The sequence below is a fragment of the Scyliorhinus canicula genome, chromosome 5 (assembly GCF_902713615.1).
Source record: "Scyliorhinus canicula chromosome 5, sScyCan1.1, whole genome shotgun sequence".
In the NCBI taxonomy this organism is placed as follows: Eukaryota; Metazoa; Chordata; class Chondrichthyes; order Carcharhiniformes; family Scyliorhinidae; genus Scyliorhinus; species Scyliorhinus canicula.
This window is the reverse complement of record NC_052150.1, coordinates 53,690,383-53,712,095: the sequence shown is the minus strand read 5'-3', so window position 1 is coordinate 53,712,095 and position 21,713 is coordinate 53,690,383. Positions and strand designations below refer to the sequence as shown.

General features: G+C 43.5%; 1 protein-coding gene across 5 annotated transcripts in view; it reads right to left on the bottom strand.

Annotated features, from left to right (window-relative positions):
• Positions 1–21,713, bottom strand: part of LOC119965988 (mitochondrial calcium uniporter regulator 1-like) — a 77,970-nt gene that overhangs the window by 39,012 nt on the left and 17,245 nt on the right. For all 5 annotated transcript variants that reach the window (XM_038797083.1, XM_038797084.1, XM_038797085.1 and 2 more), the window contains exons 3-6: positions 16,648–16,751; positions 11,693–11,794; positions 7,154–7,195; positions 1,466–1,537 (exon numbers count right to left, since the gene is read on the bottom strand). In XM_038797083.1, the coding sequence (XP_038653011.1) occupies positions 1,466–1,537; positions 7,154–7,195; positions 11,693–11,794; positions 16,648–16,751 (320 nt within the window). The remainder of the gene's footprint in view (positions 1–1,465; positions 1,538–7,153; positions 7,196–11,692; positions 11,795–16,647; positions 16,752–21,713) is intronic.

Below are 21,713 nucleotides of genomic sequence, written 5' to 3'. Positions count from 1 at the left end.
GAGGCAGCAGATGGTGAGGGGGAGCATTGTGGAAGGGTGAGGGTTGAACATTATCGGGATGAAGGAGGGGGCAGGGAGAAGACTGAGCAGTCAGTGGTAGTGTCATGGGTGACAGACATTTGAAAATTCTGCAAGTCAATGAACTGAAGACCTTAAGGGGCACACCTTCAGTTCATAATGAAAATTAGAGCATGGTTTTGATTACGCTTTTGACAACAGCTCTCCCACTCTGCTCATCATTGGATCCAGGCTGGCAGAGTGACTGGACGGTCCAAAGGCTCCACCCTTAAAAAGTAATTGGATAGTCATGGTAAGTCAGCAACATGCACTTCCACTCCACCGCTGACTGGAAGGTTTGGGTCAGAGTGTTGATCAATATCTTTTAAGAAGAGCTTCCTGTATCAGTCTATTACGGGCCAGGGTTTAGAGAACCCCAAAGTGTATCATGGAGTTCACCTGACCCACAACTTTTAATAGATATTAGTTATGAGGAGCATATGGGCCCACTCTACAGGTGTGATGCAACAGAGATTTAAAGTACTTTTAAAACAAAACAATGTTTATTATATGAATCCAGTTAACATTTAATAAACACACAGTAAACATCTTAGCAACTATCAACTCAAATACTTCACCCAAAGAATACAGTACTCTATAAGTAACCCTTAATCTTTCCTAGCAACATCCATAAGACAAATACCCTCTTTAACAAAGACAGCAGGTTTAAATTCTCTACTGAGAGCAGTTATCACTTTTAAATTAGCAAGTGCTCTTAAGACATTCTTTTCATACAGTGAGATATCAAAATTACACCTTGTTTGGTTGGATGCAGCTCCAACTCTGAAAACGAAACTAAACACACACTGTAGCTGCCAGCTCAAAAACAAAAGTTAAAGCAGACAGACAGCCCAGCCCCACCCATACTCTGACATCACTGCAGATATTTGATAAACACCCATTTCTTAAAGGTACTCACACATGACACAGTCTCAAATTTTCTTTTTACTAGCTTATTGTTTACCATTTTATATACCTCCTTCCAAGGTTGTAAAACTAGTTTCTCATCTCTTTTCTCATATCCAGCACAAAGGGTAAACCTTAAGACACTTCTTCGGAACAGCCCAACTTTTTGAATATTGCTTTGTGTCTTGGTGATCAGAATTTGATGTATACAACACCCTATACTTGTATTAAATTTTGGCGATCACTGTTCCAGCAACTCACAAAATGATCTGAACAAAATATTTATTCAAGCTGCATGCTCGGAATTAGCTGTCTCCCTTGAATTAACTGACCCTCCAAGATGAGTATCATCCGCAAATGTGAGCAATTTGTATTGAATTTCTGAATCCATGCAAGTTAGAAATAGATACCAATCTACGTGTATGCCATTCCACTTTGATATTCTTAAAACGCAGAGAGATTCACAAATAAAAAAGTGCATTCAGCTACAAAAAAATCTTACCATTTCTTGAACTCTACTTTTTTCCAAATTAATGTCCAATTTGTTGTTTGATGAAACTTTGACAACTTCATCCTAAAAGAGGCATTTCAAAACATTACTCCAAAAAGAAGAACGGGGGTTGAAATCATTAAAGACTGAGGCAAACAGCATATTAATTCAGATTAATTCAACAGCTATTAGGAATTTAAAAAAATATTTACCTTAAAATGCTTTCACTAAGGGCACTGAAATATTGTTGCAGGCTTGGAATCCTATGTACCAACCTCTAAAAGAGCAACAGTTATCCAAAAGGAACCAAGCTGGATAGATGGGAGTTAAGATACACTCAACCATTAGCTAATGGAACGCCACAATAGACACGAAGGTGGAATGGCCTACTCATGTTCTTACGTTTCTGAAGCCTACTCCTTTTCCTATGTTCCTGAAGGTATCATTGCAGATGACATTAGTATCTACCTACAGAAATAATATGCTATATCAACAAGTAAAGAAATCTAATTACTTTAAGAGCTCCAGAAATACACTTAATAATAATCCCTTTATTATTGTCACAAGTAGGCTTATATTAACACGCAATGAAGTTACTGTGAAAAGCCCCTAGTCGCCGCATTCCGGCACCTGTTCGGTACACTGAGGGAGAATTCAATGTCAAATTCACCTAACAGCATGTCTTTCGGGACTTGTGGGAGGAAACTGGAGCACCCGGAGGAAACCCACACAAAGGAAGAACGTGCAGACTTCGCACAGACAGTGACCCAAGCAGGAATCAAACCCGGGACCCTGGCGCTGTGGAGCAACAGTGCTAGCCACTGTGCTACCACCCTTGAGGATGCCCATGGGTACACCAAACCTTGTTTCAGGACCCTCATTTTTGAATGGTTACAACTATCTTTACAGAACAAACTATGTGAACCTGTTTCCACATCATTAGACATACAAGTTAACACCTACGTTTAAAGTCACAGCCTGTTACGCAACTTCCATAAATTGTACCACCATACAAATGTTCACCAAGTAATCACACTGTACCTACCACACACCAGATTTAACAGCAGCATCAAAGCAGATTACAGCATTAAGCTTAAAATGATAAGGATGATAAACTACAATAACAAGGGAAGAAATACATAGCTCAAAGAGGCCTCAGGAGTATTTTTGCACGAATGCAGATTCTTTCCATTGGCTTCTTTAGGAACGGGCGTGAGCACTGCTGAGTGCAATAGTGAGCTGCCCCTAAGCAGTAGTCATACAGCGCCGGGTGAGATTTTGCTTTTCTATTCCAGATGAAGAAGAAGAAAACAGATCGCATCATTCTGAACAGGGAAGCAAAAAGCTCAATTTACTTAACATTTATCAATACAAAGAACAAAGATCAAATAAAAGTACAGCACAGGAACAGGCCCTTCGGCCCTCCAAGCCTGTGTCGACCATGTTGCCCGTCTAAACTAAAATCTTCTACACATCCTGGGTTCGTATCCCTCTATTCCCATCCTATTTATGTATTTGTCAAGATGCCCCTTAAATGTCACTATCGTCCCTGCTTCCACCAATTCCTCTGGCAGCGAGTTCCAGGCACCCACTACCCTCTGTCTAAAAAAAAAAACTTACCTCGTACATCTCCTCTAAACCTTGCCCCTCGCACCTTAAACCTAGGCCCCCTAGTAATTGACCCCTCTACCCTGGGAAAAAGCCTCTGACTATCCACTCTGTCTATGGCCCTCAATTTTGTAGACCTCTATCAGGTCGTCCCTCAACCTCCGTCGTTCCTGTGAGAACAAACCGAGTTTATTCACCCGCTCCTCATAGCTAATGCCCTAAAATGCATTACCTCACATTTGTCAGGATTAAACTCCATCTGCCATCTCTCCACCCAAGACTCCAAACGATCTAAACCCTGCTGTATCCTCTTTTTTTTTTAAATATAATTTTTATTGGAATTTTTTACAGAAATTATAAAACATAACGACAAACAATGAAATGCAACAAAATAACCCATAATAACTGTAACACCCCCAGACCGTATCGACGCATGTATCCCATCCCCCACCCCCCCCCAACTCCAATGAACAACAAAAGAACTTAAAAATAAATTTAAATTAAATAAACAAACAGTCATCGTCCGCCCCCCCCTCACCTTTTCCCTCCCCCTCACCTTTTCCCTCCCCCTCACCTTTTCCCTCCCCCTCACCTTTTCCCTCCCCCTCACCTTTTTCCTCCCCCCTCACCTTTTCCCTCCCTCCCTCACCTTTTCCCTCCCCCCCTCACCTTTTCCCTCCCCCCTCACCTTTTCTTCCCCCCATACCTTTTCTTCCCCCCCCTCACCTTTTCTTCCCCCCCTCACCTTTTCTTCCCCCCCTCACCTTTTCTTCCCCCCCTCACCTTTTCTTCCCCCCCTCTCCTTTTCCCTCCCCTTTTCCCCCCCTCACCTTTTCTTCCCCCCCCATACCTTTCCCCCACCTCCCCTTTCCCCCCCCTCACCTTTTCTTCCCTCCCCTTTCCCCCCCCCCCCCTCACCTTTTCCCTCCCCTTCCCCCCCTCCCCCCTGGGTTGCTGCTGCTACTGTCCCCGTACCCTATCGTTGAGCCAGAAAGTCGAGAAAAGGTCGCCACCGCCTAAAGAACCCTTGTACCGACCCTTTCAAGGCGAATTTGACCTTCTCTAGCTTAATGAAACCCGCCATGTCATTGATCCAGGTCTCCACGCTTGGGGGCCTCGCATCCTTCCATTGTAGCAAGATCCTTCGCCGGGCTACTAGGGACGCAAAGGCCAGCACTCTTTCGCCTCCTGCACTCCCGGCTCCACCCCAACCCCAAAAATCAGCGAGTCCCCATCCTGGCTTGACCCTGGATCCCACCACCCTCGACACCGTCCTCGCCACCCCCTTCCAGAACTCCTCCAGTGCCGGGCATGCCCAGAACATATGGGCATGGTTCTCTGGACTCCCCGAGCACCTGACACACCTGTCTTCACCCCCAAAGAACCTACTCATCCTCGTCCCAGTCATGTGGGCCCAGTGCAACACCTTGAATTGGATGAGGCTAAGCCGCGCACACGAGGAGGAACCTGCTGTATCCTCTTTACAGTTCTCATTGCTATCCGCAATTCCACCAACCTTTGTGTCGTCTGCAAACTTACTAATCAGACCAGTTACATTTTCCTCCAAATCATTTATATATATTACGAACAGCAAAGGTCCCAGCACTGATGCCTTCGGAACACCACTAGTCACAGCCCTCCAATCAGAAAAGCACCCTTCCATTGTTACTCTCTGCCTCCTATCACCTAGCCAGTTCTGTATCCACCTTGCCAGCTCACCCCTGATCCCATGTGACTTCACCTTTTGTACCAGTCTGCCATGAGGGACCTTGTCAAAGCCCTTACTGAAGTCCATATAGACAACATCCACTGCCCTACCTGCATCAATCATCTTTGTGACCTCTTCGAAAACCTCTATCAAGTTAGTGAGACACGACCTCCCCTTCACAAAACCATGCTGCCTCTCGCTAATACAAATGTATAATACAAATACGTAACAAATGTCACACAATCATGAAACATATTTTGAGCTTTTGGTCTTTGCAGGGCCCCGAGCCACGAAACATAGAACCTTGAGAGCCAAACATAAAAAACTGAATTCCTGCTCCCATTCTTTTGGACAAAGCTGTTGACAGAAACATTCTGATTTGGATTTGCTTAATAATGCAGTAAACACCATTTGCAAACAGCAAGGGCCATGACATTTAAAAAATCATGCGTAAATAAAAAATATCTGGTTTTCACAGCCAGCACAAGGTCCATGCCCAAGTAATTTAGTTGCTCAGAATGCTTGGGTATAGTGCAGAAAAGTTATTGACATCAAAACCAGTTCAAAGCTAAAATTGAGATCAGAATGGGCACTTTCAACACAAAAAATAAGTGCTCATCATATTCCAAGCTATTTTTGAGTTGTACAAGATGCTATCCATGCTATTTAAAAATTCTGTGTAGTGTACACCATGCAACTCAATATCATAATTGGAAAATGCATAAGATGAGAAGGATTGGGGTGGGTCAGATTTTGCAATCAGCAGAGGTGCTGCAACCAATTGCAGTGTTGCTCACTGGGCATTCGCAATCTTGTTAAGTCACCCAAGAAATCAATCACATTAAAAGATGCACAGGAAACAAAACGGAGTAGCATAAAATCACTTTTAAAAATGTTTACATTGACTAAATTAAAGATTGAAACACATACATGGGGTAATGATAGAATCTAAAATTTTCTGAATATTATTTACAAATACAATAACAAACTTAGCTTATAATAATATTCTTTATTGTCACAAGGGGCAGCACGGTAGCATTGTGGATAGCACAATCGCTTCACAGCTCCAGGGTCCCAGGTTCGATTTCGGCTTGGGTCACTGTCTGTGCGGAGTCTGCACATCCTCCCCGTGTGTGCGTGGGTTTCCTCCGGGTACTCCGATTTCCTCCCACAGTCCAAAGATGTGCAGGTTATGTGGATTGGCCATGCTAAATTGCCCTTAGTGTTGGGTGGGGTTACTGGGTTATGGGGATAGGGTGGAGGTGTTGACCTTGGGTAGGATGCTCTTTCCAAGAGCCGGTGCAGACTCGATGGGCCGAATGGCCTCCTTCTGCACTGTAAATTCTATGTCTATGTCTAAGTAGGCCTACATTAACACTGCAATGAGGTTACTGTGAAAAGACCCTAGTCGCCACATTCCGGTGCCTGTTCAGATACACGGAGGAAGAATTCAGAATGTCCAAATTACCTAAGAGCACATCTTTCGGGACTTGTGGGAAGAAACCGGAGCACCCAGAGGAAACTCACGCAGACATGGGTAGAACGTGCAGACTCCACACAGAGTGACCCAAGCCGGGAAAACAATCTGTGCTGCCCTGCCGTGTTTAAGAAAACAAATTAATTACTAAACTGCACTCCAATTATAAAATTATTTGTCAGAGTCAGTTCTATTGTTACCAAATTGTATTCATTATATTACCACTAAGGACCCAGTTACACCTGACTGAACAAGGTATTATTTTTTAAGTGGTTTCAAACAGTGATGTGGGAGCAGGAATGTTGAAATTCTGACTTCATGATTTTTGGCTATAGGGGAAACCACAGTGCAGCTTGCGACTGAACTGTGACAGATTGCAGCAATTTCAGGATTTCTCCAATGAACTGCACATGCCAGGTATCCTGAAGTTTTGGTCAGTTTCAGAGGAGTAATGATGGTAAGCGACTGTTCACAAACATTCCTCCCACCACCTGAGCCTCAAAATCTAACCCAATACTCACAAATCTACGAAGAAAGAAATCAGTACGAGGTGCATAGCATCTGTGGCTTTGAAAGCATCCTAACTCGGAGTAGCTAGGATATTAGAATAGTGTGTTTGTCTCACCCTGCCTGGGCAATTATATCAGCCATCCAGCCAGTGGGGTCAGGCATTAGTGAGACAGTTGGACACTAAGTGAGGGAGAGACTGAACAAGATGGAGGGAGAATGGCATAGTACTTTATCATCTTTGCTTCATAAATCCTCAAATCATTGGTCTCAAGTACATACTACGAATGTAATTTTCCATCGTAAATATATTTTAAAACCATTACGATTAAAATTCCAGAAGCCAACAGTTTATCCAGTCATCAATAACTTTGCAATATAACTTTAAAAAGGGACTTACTGTTAACTGCTTTTTAAGTTGTTGCAATTCAATTTTCAATTTCTGGAAAAGAAAACTACAAATCAATCCTCTCAAAATATGCAGCAATACCCAGTTGGAGCATTTAGAAATGCTAATTTATATCATTTTGAGAATATTCTCATTTCGCTCAATAAACTGTTTTATCTATAACGTGTGTGGAGTGGGGGTGAGCCTGCTGGCGGGCCCACCAAGGTGGACACTGTTTCCAGGGGTCAATGTTAAGGGCTATGGGAGAGTGGCTTGGCCAGGGGTTTGAGGGGGCATTTAGCTGGTGAATGGGTATGCGATGGTGTGCTTTTTCCCAATATATGTATAAATACAGGTGGAAAATACCTGCTTACATTTGATTTGTGTTTGCACCCGTTTTGTGGCAAAAAGGGGGGCCGACATTATGAGAAAGCTTGTGGCTCCCTGCTGCACTTTGGAAGTCACTAGGGGTTCATCAGCTCGAAATAATCGTCTCACTGGACGCATAAAAAGTGTTTGATAGTATTGAGTGGAGCTATCTGTTTTGCAGTGCGAGAGAAGTTTGGGCTGGGTCCTGGGTTTGTTTTGTGGGTCTGGTTGTTGAACGAAAAGCCCTATCTGCCAACGTACATGCTAACACCACGATTTGGGGTCCATTTAGGTTGCATAGGGGGACGAGGCAAGGGTGACCAATATCTCCTCTCCTGTTTGCATTGGCGATCAAGCCATTGGCAATTGCATCGAGGGCCTGGGACAAGTGGCGAGGAAGTGTGAGAGGTGGGGTAAAGAACAGGGTTTCCTTGTAAGTAGATGACCTTCTGCTGCATGCACGGGATCAGTGGCCAGTCATAGGGGATATTATGGGTATATTGAAGCGGTTTGGCTACTTCTCAGGGTGCAAGTTAAATTTCGGGAAGACCAAGTATTTTGTGGGTAGCCCTTTGGGAGGTGCAGTTGGACTGGAGTGGGGGGCCTGCGATTCCGTCTGGCCGGCACTAGTTTCCGATATGTGGGGGTCCAGATGGCATAGCTTCATAAATTAAATTACACCAGCCTGGCACGCAGGGTCAGGGTGGACTTCCTTCCGTTGTTGTGGGCAGGCCGGGTTCAATCAATTGTGAACATCTTGCCTTGATTCGTGTTATTATGTCAATGCCTCCCAGTTTTTCTGCCAAATCGTTTTTTCAGGGGATAGAGCGGCTCATAGCGGGCTTTATGTTGGCAAGGAGAACCTCAAATTCAGAGGGGTTCAAGAAAGGCAGGCGTGGGACTTGGCGATGCGTAATTTGTTATATTATTATTGGGCGGCCATGTGGAGGTGTTAGGTGGTGTGGTGAGCAGGAGGCTACCTGGGTGCTGATGCAGTTGGGGCCATGCAGAGGGTCTAGTTTGGAGGCTGGCGATGGCATATCTGCTGTTCACGCTGGCGAAAAATTCTTCACACCCGGTGGTTGCTTCCATTTGACGATATGGTGGAAACGCAATCAGCCTTTTAAGTGGAGGATAATGTCAAGACAGGCACCTATCCGCAGGAATCTTTGAGCCAGCGAAATTGAATGCCACATTTGTGGGGTGGAAAGGACAGAGGCTGGAGAGGAGAAGGGATTCCCTATGCTTCACTGATGTCTATGCTTATGTATTTATGTCGTATACTCTGTGTTTTTCATGTATAGAGCGATCTGTCTGGACAATACTTTTCACTGTACCTCACTACACGTGACAATAAATCTAAATTTAATCTAAATCTGTGTGTTTCTGAAGAGCCCAGCTGGGAGGAGTTGAAGGAGAAAGCTGGACTGATAGCACAGGGGCAGCATGGTGGCACAATGGTTAGAACTGTTGCTTCACAGATCCAGGGTCACAGGTTTGATTCCGAGCATGGGTCACTGTCTATGCAGAGTCTGCACGTTATCCCCCTTTCTGCGTGGGTTTCCTCCGGGTGCTCCGGTTTCCTCCCTCAGTTCAAAGATGTGCACTTTAGGTGCAGTGGCCATGCTAAATTGCCCTTAGTGTCCAAAAAGATTAGGTGAGGTTACTGGGTTCCAGGGATAGGGTGGAGGTGTGGGCTTAAGTAGGGTGCTCTTTCCAACAGCCAGTGCAGACTCGATGGGCTGAATGGCTTCCTTCTGCACTGTAAATTCTATGATTCTAGTGGGGGCAGATAGGTTTAGGTACTTCCAGGTACGGGATTTTGTTCATAGGATATTCCAGCCATTCCCGGTGGTGCCACCATCCACTTTATTGGACAGGATACTTTCCTGCGCAGGGTTGAAGAGGGCAGCATGTCCAGGAAAGAGTAGGGCCCATTAGGGACCAAGGGGGAAATCTGTGGGTGGAGCCAGAGGACATTGGTAGGGTGTTGAACGAATAGTTCAGATTTGTCTTCACCCAAGAGAATGAGGAGGTGATGCGAACTTAGGGAGAGAGACCGTGAGGATCTTGAGCAAATTGTCATAGGGAGTGTTGGCAGGTTTAAAATCGATAAAGTCTCTGGGTCCGGATGAATTGTGCCCCAGGATGCTGTGGGCGGAGAGGGAGGAGGTTACCGGGGCTCTGACCCCAATTTTTAATTCCTCTCTGGCCACGGAGGAGGTGTTAGATGACTGAAGAACAGCTAATGTGGTCCCACTATTTAAGAAAGGTTGCAGGGATAAGCTAGGGAACGACAGATCAGTGGCTCACCTCAGCAGCAGGGAAACTATTGGAGAAAATTCTGAAGGAGAGAATCTATCTCCACTTGGAGAGGCAAGGTTTAATCAGGAATAGTCAGCATGGCTTTGTCAGAGGGAGGCCATGCCGAAGAAATCTGATTGAAGTTTTTGAACACGTGACTGAGTGTGTAGAGGATAGTGCAGTTGATGTAGTTTACATGGATTTCAGCAAAGTCTTTGACAAGGTCCCACATGGGAGGCTTATCAAGGCGGAAAATGCACATGGGATACAGGGTAACTTGATAAGATCGATTTAAAATTTGCTTAACTGTAGGAAACAGAGTGATGTCAGATGACTGCTTTAGCGACTGGAAGCCAGTGTCCAGTGGTGTGCCACAGGGATCTATGCTGGATCCCCTGTTTGTCAATTATATAAATGACATGGATGACTATGTGGGGGGTAGGATCAGTAAGTTTACGGATGACACAAAGATTGGCTGGGTGGTTAACAGTGAGGTTGAGTGTCTTGGGTTATAGGAAGATATAGATCGGATGGTCAAATGGGCAGAAAATTGGCAGATGAAATTTAACCTTGAAAAGTATGAGTTGATACACTTTGAAAGAAGTAATTTGACAAGGAAGTATTCAATGAACGACCTGACACTGGGATGTTCCGAGAAACAAATGGATCTTGACGTGTTTTTCCATAGATCTCTGAAGGCAGAAGGGCAGGTTAATACGGTGGTGAAAAAGGCGTATAGGACTCTTGCCTTTCTCAAACGAGGCATAGGTTACACAAGGGAGGTCATGTTGGAGCTGTATAGAACATTGGGAGGCCACAGCTGGAGTAATGTTTCAATACTGGTTGCCACATTATAGGAAGGATGTGAGTGTACTGGAAGGGCAGAGAGACGATTCAGCAGGATGTTGCCTTGGATGAACGTTTGAGTTTTGAAGAGAGATGAGAGACTTGGTTTCTTTTTGCTGGAGCAGAGAAGACTGAGGGGCGACCTGATCGAGGTGTACAAGGTTATGAGAGGCATGAATAGGGTGGACAGGGAGCAACTGTTCCAGTTAGTTGAAGGGTCAGTTACGAGGGGGCACACCTTCAAGGTGAGTGTCAGGAGCTTATGGGGGGGGGGGGGGGATTTGAGGGAAAATGTTTTTACCCAGAGGGTGGTGACGGTCTGGAATGCGCTGCCTGGGAGGGTGGTAGAGGCAGGTTGTCTCACATCTTTTAAAAAGTACCTGGATGAGCACTTGGCACGTCATAACATTCAAGGCTATAGGCCAAGTCCTGGCAAATGGGAGTAGGTAAGCAGGTCAAATGTTTCATGCGTTGGTGCAGTCTCGAGAGGCCGAAGAGCCTCTTCTGCACTGTATTATTCTGTGATTCTGTGATGTATGGATGGATCATGGGGGAGGAGCAGGCCCCAATGGAAGAGATGAAGGCCAGGTGGGAGGAGGATCTGGGACCCATATTGGTGTGGAGTGAGTCCATATGCAGGATGAATGCTACATCATCCTGCACGAGGTTTAAGTTTGATTCAGTTCAAGGTGGTGTTCAGGGCACACTTCACCAAGTGAACTGTTTTGGGAGGGAACACGCAAAGTACACTAAAGGAAAGAGGGGTTAGACTTGCAACGGTAATTTGCAATGGACACTGGGGTTGATGGCTGGTGTTTGAGGAGAGAGATGATGACAGCAGATATAAAGCAGTGGGGGACAACACCTGACAAGTGAAAACCAATTACAATATTGGCTAATATGGGGGCCAGGGGCAGAAGTTGGGTGATCAGCATTTTAGTGGGAATAGGAGGTCCCCAGTTTCATTTTCAGAGGCACCAGCAATCTAGACTTAATTGATTTAACATCCAGCTTGAACAGATCAATACTCACTTCGTTCGCTGCTCGTATTGCTGAAAACTCACTCTTTTCCAATATGATCATGTCCTTTTTCACAGCAGTTATATGTGACATAATATGCTGAAGCATTATCTCCTGTAATTGAAATAGACAACATCATTTCAACACCAAAAGCAGGTGCAAGCAAGACTTATGACTGGATTAACTAAATGATTCAGCATCATAAACAGATATCAAAATAGAAAAACAGGTTCCAAAAAACTGCTGTTTGGGGTTAATATTCAGCAAGGATATAAGAAAAAGATAGCTGCATTCAATCCTCTGAATGGTAATCAGAGGTTTTCATAAAATATTAAAAAGTCACTGAATTCAGAAGTTAACACAATTTGAATTATCTGTCAACTTGAAATGAAATTGTACAAAAAAAAACCTCATGTTCGGGCAGCACGGTAGCATTGTGGATAGCACAATCGCTTCACAGCTCCAGGGTCCCAGGTTCGATTCCGGCTTGGGTCACTGTCTGTGCGGAGTCTGCACATCCTCCCTGTGTGTGCGTGGGTTTCCTCCGGGTGCTCCGGTTTCCTCCCACAGTCACAAAGATGTGCAGGTTAGGTGGATTGGCCATGATAAATTGCCCTTAGTGTCCAAAATTGCCCTTAGTGTTGGGTGGGGTTACTAGGTTATGGGGATAGGGTGGAGGTGTTAACCTTGGGTGGGGTGGTCTTTCCAGGAGCCGGTGCAGACTCGATGGGCCGAATGGCCTCCTTCTGCACTGTAAATTCTATGTAAATTAAAAATTTTAAGATCCCAGTAACAGATAATTATTTGTGGTTGATCAACAAATCATCTTTCAACAGAAGTAGGCTGCAGTACACGACTTATTCATTTTTGTATGTTTTTTGGGGGGTGGAGGGCTTCAACCTTCCTGTACACAACCAAACAGAGAATACAGTTTACTATTTAAAGAACTATTTCTTTGTAATAATACCAGAATTTGGTGAATGCTTCAGCTCCAGATACATTTTCAGTTTCTATTCAGAAACCAAAAAACAGACCAGGTTTGCAGTGCGATTAGAGTGACCAGAGCTTATAAATGTTGGCATGCTGATAGTTGTCAGTATTTCACAATAGAAATCCCACAGCCGAGAAAGAAAACTTACTATTACAATTCAAATTATTTTCTTCTCTCCAGTTTAACTAGACAAAATCTGTGTTTACTGACACACAAATAGGAAACTGAATGGCTGATTTCCCTGTCAGGCACGTGCAATGCCAAACTAATGCCTGTAAAGAGCAAGAGTCAGGAAATCAAAGGCCTGGGGCTACTTATATTCTGGATATCTTAAGACTGAAAGTTAATCCATTTAGGGAATTCGGTGCTTAACTTTCTGCATGTTCAGTTTCCTTTAATTGCAGTTGAACAATACATAATCTGAGTTATTGATATAGCATGTTGGTGGTTACCTACTTTGGAAATTACTAAAGCAGACAAAATTGAAATACAGACGTGCAAATTAAACTGTAAACTCGGATTTCACTTTTACAGGTCCTTGGAGATATTTCAATGCTTAAGTGCTCATTTTCAGTTGCGCAATTTGTCTTGTTGGGGTAATACAGTTATTCAGGTAACCTCTGTGAGCATATTATAACTATATCATACAGAAGACTACCGAGTAGAAGCTGGGCATCTGTCCAGAGAGAGTTAGGAAAGGAGAAAGAAAACCACACGCCCTACTACATACTGTCCATCTTTTGTGCAATTCCCAACAGCAGGTTCCATAACTGACGTACCCCAGAGAAGATGCAATAGGAGAAGAGGCAGCAAGGATGAGAAAATACTTCAGAAAGACAGACATAGATATAATTTCTTTGTTTTTAAAGAAAACAGCTAGTATTAGCATTATTTGTTGGTTGGTTGCATGTAGCGTATTGAACTATATTCAGCAATCAGTGTTAATTTTGAGTACAGACATCAATTCAGGCACCAAGCAAGTAAGGGACCCTAAATGTACTCAAAACAGATGCAACTATTAGAGAGGACCATTATAAATACCTTGAACTACAAAATTAAAAAGCAAAAAATATGTGAATGGAAAAAAGTGTAAATATCAAAAACAGAAAATGCCAGCTAAAGATAATAGAATCATAGAACTTACAGTGCAGAAGGAGGCCATTTGGCCCATCGAGTCTGCACCGGCTCTTGGAAAGAGCACCCTACCCAAGCCCACACCTCCACCCTATCCCCATAACCCAGTAACCCCACCCAACACTAAGGGCAGTTTTGGACACTAAGGGCAATTTAGCATGGCCAATCAACCTAACCTGCACATCCTTGGACTGTGGGAGGAAACCGGAGTACCCAGAGGAAACCCACACACACACGGGAAGAAAGTGCAGACTCCGCACAGACAGTGACCCAAGCCGGGAATCGAACCTGGGATCGTGGAGCTGCTATCGTGCAGAACACAAGAGGGAAACAGGAGAGAGGAGTGTGGGTAAATGACATTGTTACTAATACATGAAAGTAGTCATTCAGAGTACTTTAATATTATAGTTATGGAATATTCTTAACAGCAGTGCTCAGGAGACAGTCTTGAACCTCGCAGCAGTTTAGTAAGAGTTTGAATAATCTTATCTAGGCAGTTAAAGGACATATACTGTAAATCAAGGCAGAGAAGTTGTGGCAGGCCTTAAGACTGTAGAAAGAAAACGCTGAAGCCAACAGTCAAAGAACAAAGAACAAAGTAAATTACAGCACAGGAACAGGTCTACTTCCCTCTGTTCCCGCCCGTTCATATACCTGTCTAGATGCCTCTTAAATGATGCTATCGTGCCCGCCTCTACCACCTCCGCTGGTAAAGTGTTCCAGGCACCCACCACCCTCTGCGTAAAAAACTTTCCACGCACATCTCCCTTAAATTTTCCCCCTCTCACCTTGAAATCGTGACCCCTTGTAACTGACACCCCCACTCTTGGGAAAAGCTTGTTGCTATCCACCCTGTCCATACCTATCATAATTTTGTAGACCTCAATCAGGTCCCCCCTCAACCTCCCACTTTCCAACGAAAACAATCCTAATCTACTCAACCTTTCTTCATAGCTAGCACCCTCCATACCAGGCAACATCCTGGTGAACCTCCTCTGCACCCTCTCCAAAGCATCCACATCCTTTTGGTAATGTGGCGACCAGAACTGCACGCAGTATTCCAAATGTGGCCTACCAAAGTCCTATACAACTGTAACATGACCTGCCTGCTCTTGTACTCAATACCCCGTCCGATGAAGACAAGTATGCTGTATGCCTTCTTGACCACTCTATCAACCTGCGTTGCCACCTTCAGGGTACAATGGACCTGAACTCCCAGATCTCTCTGTACATCAATTTTCCCCAGGACCCTTCCATTGACCATATAGTCCGCTCTTGAATTTGATCTTCCAAAATGCATCACCTCGCATTTGCCTGGATTGAACTCCATCTGCCATTTCTCTGCCCAACTCTCCAATCTATCTATATTTTGTTGTATTCTCTGACAGTCCTCCTCGCTATCTGCAACTCCACCAATCTTAGTATCATCTGTAAACTTGCTAATCAGACCACCTATACCTTCCTCCAGGTCATTTATGTAGATCACAAACAGCAGTGGTCCGAGCACGGATCCCTGTGGAACACCACTAGTCACCCTTCTCCATTTTGAGACACTCCCTTCCACCACTACTCTCTGTCTCCTGTTGCCCAGCCAGTTCTTTATCTATCTAGCTAGTACACCCTGAACCCCATACGACTTCACTTTTTCCATCAACCTGCCATGGGAAACCTTATCAAACGCCTTACTAAAGTCCATGTATATGACATCTACAGCCCTTCCCTCATCAATTAACTTTGTCACTTCCTCAAAGAATTCTATTAGGTTTGTAAGACATGACCTTCCCTGCACAAAACCATGCTGCCTATCACTGATAAGTCTATTTTCTTCCAGATGTGAATAGATCCTATCCCTCAGTATCTTCTCCAACAGTTTGCCTACCACTGACGTCAAGATCACAGGTCTATAATTCCCTGGATTATCCCTGCTACCCTTCTTAAACAAAGGGACAACATTAGCAATTCTCCAGTCCTCCGGGACCTCACCCGTGCTCAAGGATGCTGCAAAGATGTCTGTTAAGGCCCCAGCTATTTTAACCCTCGCTACCCTCAGTAACCTGGGATAGATCCCATCCGTTCCTGGGGACTTGTCCACCTTAATGTCTTTTAGAATACCCAAAACTTCCCCCTTCCGTATGACAAATTGACCTAGAGTATTTAAACATCCATCCCTAGCCTTAACATCCGCCGTGTCCCTCTCCATGGTGTCAGTTTATCACATATCTCTGAACTTTTTCAAAAAATAGTCTTACACCAAAAAAAACCATAACTTAAAAAGAATCAACTCCATTTACACCATTAGCGATTGCTTGAAAAGTGCTTTAAAGAAGCATATCTTCAACAATATGTGAACAAGAAATATCCACAACTTTTTTATTTTGGAGATTCTCACATTTTATATATGAAAAAGTCAAGATCATGACTTGGCAATAAAAAAAAAACACAGCCAAGGTATGTTAAACAACATTATAGAAAGTATGTAATTTCAGCATCACATTTGACTGGCATCACTCGTATTGTTTGAGGTTCTTTAAGCTCAATGATTAAATTACAAGCCTGCAAAATGTTGCATTATCCTTTGTTGCTTGCAAAACGCAGTGTGACATTTCAACCATTAAATAAGAATGTCTTTCGCACAACATACAGTACCACTGGGGGAAGAAACAAAAACAAAAAACACTGAAGACACTCAGCAGGTCAGGCAGCATCCATCAGAATAACATGAGGCAGTTGATGTTTGAAATGTGTTTTCTCGCCAGATGTTGACTGACCAGCTGAGTCTCTCCAGCATCTTCTTTTAATGCTGTATTTCCATCAGCTTTTTGTATCACTGGGGCGGTCTTACTTGTTGAATTTTAGTTGCCATGTCCTTGTACGTAACCTCCATACTGGAGTTTGTAACTCTCAACAGTGCAGCTACGACAACCTCGGACTGCTTGGTAGTGAAACCTGTGAGAAAAACAACAGCAAAACACATTAGGAAAGCTGGTCAGAACGAAGGCATTAATGTACAATGTAATTAAAATATGGAAAAGGTTGGTAGGGGCTGGTTTAGCACAGGGCTAAATCGCTGGCTTTGAAAGCAGACCAAGACAGGCCAGCAGCACGGTTCGATTCCCGTATCAGCCTCCCCGAACAGGCGCCGGAATGTGGCGACTAGGGGCTTTTCACAGTAACTTCATTTGAAGCCTACTTGTGACAATAAGCGATTTTCATTTCATTTTCATAGACAATAAAATAACAGAATCTACCAGAAATAAAATTGACATATGCCATTGGTGCCTCATTATACCACCAAAATCAATCCTCACATAAGATGAGGGCAAATACTACAAAGTTTCTATCTATAATTCTCACCATGACAGCTAGTTTCCAAGAAAGCTTTTTTTTCTGTTCTCTCATTTCAACCAGATCATTTTTATCAGCGAATGTGAAATCTTCTGTGTTGTTATGACATTTAAAAATGGCAACTATCCTTCCCAAGTTCTGCCCAGCTGATCATAAAATCTAATTTTCATTTAACCAGCTGAGCCGTCTACGGCATTATCAAACTTGGGAGTTAAGACTTCATGAAGTTGCAAACCTAAAGACAAACTACAGCCTGTGCCGAGTCTCCCACTGGAAGTCCACCTCTGGATTTAAACTAATAATATTGCTTGGCACCAGTACTATTTATAGTTGAAAAGCTCTACAAATGGAGGGTAGCACAGTGACAAAGTGGTTAGCACTGCTGCCTAACAGCACCAGGGGCCCAGGCTCGATTTTGGCCTTTGGTGACTGACTGTGTGGAGTTTGCACATTCTTCCTGAGTCTGCACGGGTTTCCTCTGGGTGCTCGGATTTCCTCCCACAGTCCAAAGGTGGACTGGCCATAATCAATGCGTGGGGTTATGGGGATAAGACGGGGTGGGGGGTGTGTAGCTTAGGTGGAGTGCTCTTTTGGAGCGTTGGCATGGAGTCGATGGGCTGAATGGCTTCCTTCTGTCTGTAGGGATTCTATGGTTGTATGGATCATTAACTCACTTTACAACCCTTTCTATGCTTGTGGATGATGTGCTTTCATTTTTGTTACACTTCAACATGCTTTTCAGCCTTTTTTGCTTCCATTTATGTGGCACCATTACATTATTCCACACCATTTCCCTCATCCCAAGGCTGTCTCCGATGCATGCACCAGCCATTCCCGTACCAGCCTCCCTGAACAGGCGCCGGAATGTGGCGACTAGGGGCTTTTCACAGTAACTTCATTGAAGCCTACTCGTGACAATAAGCGATTTTCATTTTTTTTTCATTTTTTCAAACCTGCAGTTTGAAATCTGACCGCTGAGAAACTAATTCATATCAAGAAAACACCATTCTACCAATGACTATGTTTAGTCCACCACAATGTACTTTTGTAATTTCTCTAATACAATAAAGTAGAAATAAAAATTCCTGCTACACAGTTTAGTAGTTTAAATAGAAAATTCACTTAATTGGCCTGCAAAATGCACTTCCCCTACCTAAACCTCATTAAGTTGCTCTACATTATCCTCATTTAATTTACATAATAGTATTGAACGAATGTAAATTAATCTGAACACATATTGGGTAGAAAACAGGCCTCAACTACTAGGACTACTGGTAGGACTGCAATCATACAAAAAATCCAAAAAGTATACTTGGAAAATCAAGAAGGCTGATTAACAAAAAACATAACCAACAATTTTTTTTCCCATAAGCAATCCATTAGATGCTACCAAGAGGCATAAAGGAGAATGGAGACTTGGGCACATCAGGTACTTTCTCCTCCAACATTAATTGCCCCATCTGGAATTTTTGTTTCAAGAATCTTGGGGTCAACTACACCTACCCCAAAACTTGTGGTTGCTGGAATATACCGGCACAACTGGTCCACAGCAGACACTATCACCCTAGCAATACACTCGTCCCTGGAACATCGACAAAAAGGGCTTCCAAGTCAGACTCCTATTTATTGACTACGGGCGGGATTCTCTGGGCCGCATTCGCCCGGTGACCGAAGAATCCCGCCTGAGGTCAATGGATTTTTCCATTGTCGGCGTCTCGCCCGTGATGTTCTTGCGGCGGGTCGGGCAGAAGAATCCAGCCCCACAGCTCTGCCTTTAACACCATAATTCCAGCCAAGCTCATATCAAAACTCAAAAATTTAGGTCTTGGCTCCTCCCTCTGCAACTGGATCCTCGACTTCCTGACCCATAGACCACAATCAGCAAGGATAAAAAAATAATGCCTCCTCCATGACAGCCCTCAATACCACGGCTGTATACATAGCCCCCTATTATACTCCCTAGGCACACACGACTGTGTGGCAAAATTTGGTTTCAATTCCATCTACAATTTTGCTGACACTACCGTAGGGGGTCAGATTAAAAAACAGCTTCTTCCCTGCTATTACCAAACTCCTGAATAACCCTCTTATGGACTGAACTGATCTCTCCACGCATCTTCTCTACCTGAGTAACACTCAACTCCGTATACTTCATCCAATGTCTGTGTATAAGTATTTACATTGTGTATTTATCGTACATACATTTAGTATGTCCTATGTTTTTCATGTATGGCACTATCTGCCTGGACTGTATGCAGAACAATACTTTCCACTGTACCTCAGTACACATGACAATAAATCTAAATATTCTTGGCAGATGTCATAAAACTCTCAAAGGGAGGAAATTAAATTAATGACTTTTAACGCACAATCATAATTGAGGGAATGCTAATGAAAAATATTTTCTACCCAACTTAATCCAACATCAACTTTGAAAATGCATTGACTCATATTCCCCTTGTTATGTCATTGGATTATGAAAAGTTACCAATAAAATAATATGGTTACCGACAAGAATCACCAGCAAGCTGTTCTCCTTTTTAGTTGGAATTAAGTGAATTGTAAATGACTGTTTACAATTGTATGCAGTTTATTTCATCATTGAAAAATGTGAGATTCAATCATCCAGCACCAACAATACAGTCATTTACATAACATGAAATACAGCATGAGCATCTGTGTAGCTATCATTTATCTACATTAAAAGGTATATAAATACCATTGGGACTTCACAGGGAAAATCTCAGTGATAAACTGTGCATATTTGGTCATGAGAAACACTCGGATATAGATGATGCTAGTGATGTGAAAATACAGTTTTCTTGCACTAGGGATCACTTGTTCTTTGCTAGATAAAGCAACTTACATTGAAATGGTTGAATATCACAAGTTCTTGCTAAAGATAGTGTTAATAAAAAGTCCATAATACCAAAAGCAAGTAAAACACTGGTTTAGAGAGGCATTGATCACCCAATTATTCACCCGAATTTAATTCTGATCAGGGCACCAAAATAATGATTTCTCTTTCACATTCATAAAGAAAAAGGGTTGACATCCGGCGGCGGATGTGAGCGGAGGACATGCACTGGGAGGCGCTCCAACCCGAACCCAACTCGCGAAGCGTATAATAGGCAGCACTAGCTGAAAAAAATCAACCTGAAGACCAGGGGAAACATACAGTCTTTTAACATGCCTAAAAATAAAAACAAGAGAGGAGGGAGGCAAATTATGCTCTTCAGCCTCAGTGGCTTCGTTGGAGTCAGGAGACAAAATGGCGGCGGCGGGCTCCTCCACCCCCCAGGCAACCACGTGGCCATCAATTCAAGACATCAGCCGCATTGTGGTGGCTGAATTGAAAAAACACGATCGAGACCTGGTCGGAGTAGTAAAAAGGTCAGTGGATGAGTCCCTAAATCAAATCTCAAGCCAGTTGGAGGGGATGGATAAAAAAAAGGAAGCGTGAGGCGCACAGTCCAGAATATGGAGGTTGCCCTCACCGACCACAGTGAGCAGATCACGGTGCTGGAAAAAAACTGGTCTTCGATCCTGGAAGTGAATAAGTTTTTAAAGAGTACATTAAATGACGTGGAGAACACGTCTCAAAGGCAAAGCATCCGCTTCATGGGTCTGCTGGAGGGAACGGAGGGCAATACCCCCACAGAATTCATAGCCCACATGCTACTTTACGCGGCCCGTCTTCTAGTTTCAGTTGAGGGAAAGGATCTCTTCTTTGACTCCCCAAACGAGGCAAACACTTTTAAGATTCTGGGTTCGAATTCTGCATAAATCTTTTGCTTTGTTAGTTAAAAATCGAATTGCTGCATGTTCGAAAGTAATATCATTGTTGTTTGTTTGGCTGATTTACACTGTAAAGTTTAACTGTTGAAGTGTTCCCTTTCTTCCTTCATTATGCTCGTGTTATATGTATTGTTCTTATAATACGGTTGTTACCACGAGATTGTTATATGTGAAATACTTGATTTTGAATAATGCTAACTTAATTTTTTAACTTTTAATATAGGGTCAGTTGGAGAGCCTCTCAGCTAAACCTAGAGATGGGCCTAGAGAAGGGAAGCCGCAAGTGTGGGTATTCTGCAGCTCCTGCTCGCAAAGATTCGGCGAGGGGGAGCTTAGATTTTAGTGTTAGAGAGTTTAGGTTTTATATAAATTTGATGTTTTTGTTGAAGATTGCAGGGCTGGTAGTCTGGCGTCCACTAATTTGTACTTGCTGGCTTTAGGACTGGTACAGACCGATGTCCTGATGGGACCTCCACGCTGTGGCGTTACAAAATTTCTTGCCTGAACTACAGATGAAATGGCTGACCCATGGTGGGAGAGGCAGGAGAGGTTCTCCCCTCTGCCTTATAACCTGGAACGTATGGGGTTTGAACAGACCAATGAAGAGGTCAAGGACTTTTGCACACCTCCCGGGTTTAGACCCGGGTGTTGTGTTCCTACAGTAAACCCACTTCTGGGTGAAGGACCAGATGAGGCTTCGCAAAAATTGGATGGGACAAGTCTTTCACTCAGGTTCTAATGGTAGGGCCAGAGGCACGGCAACAC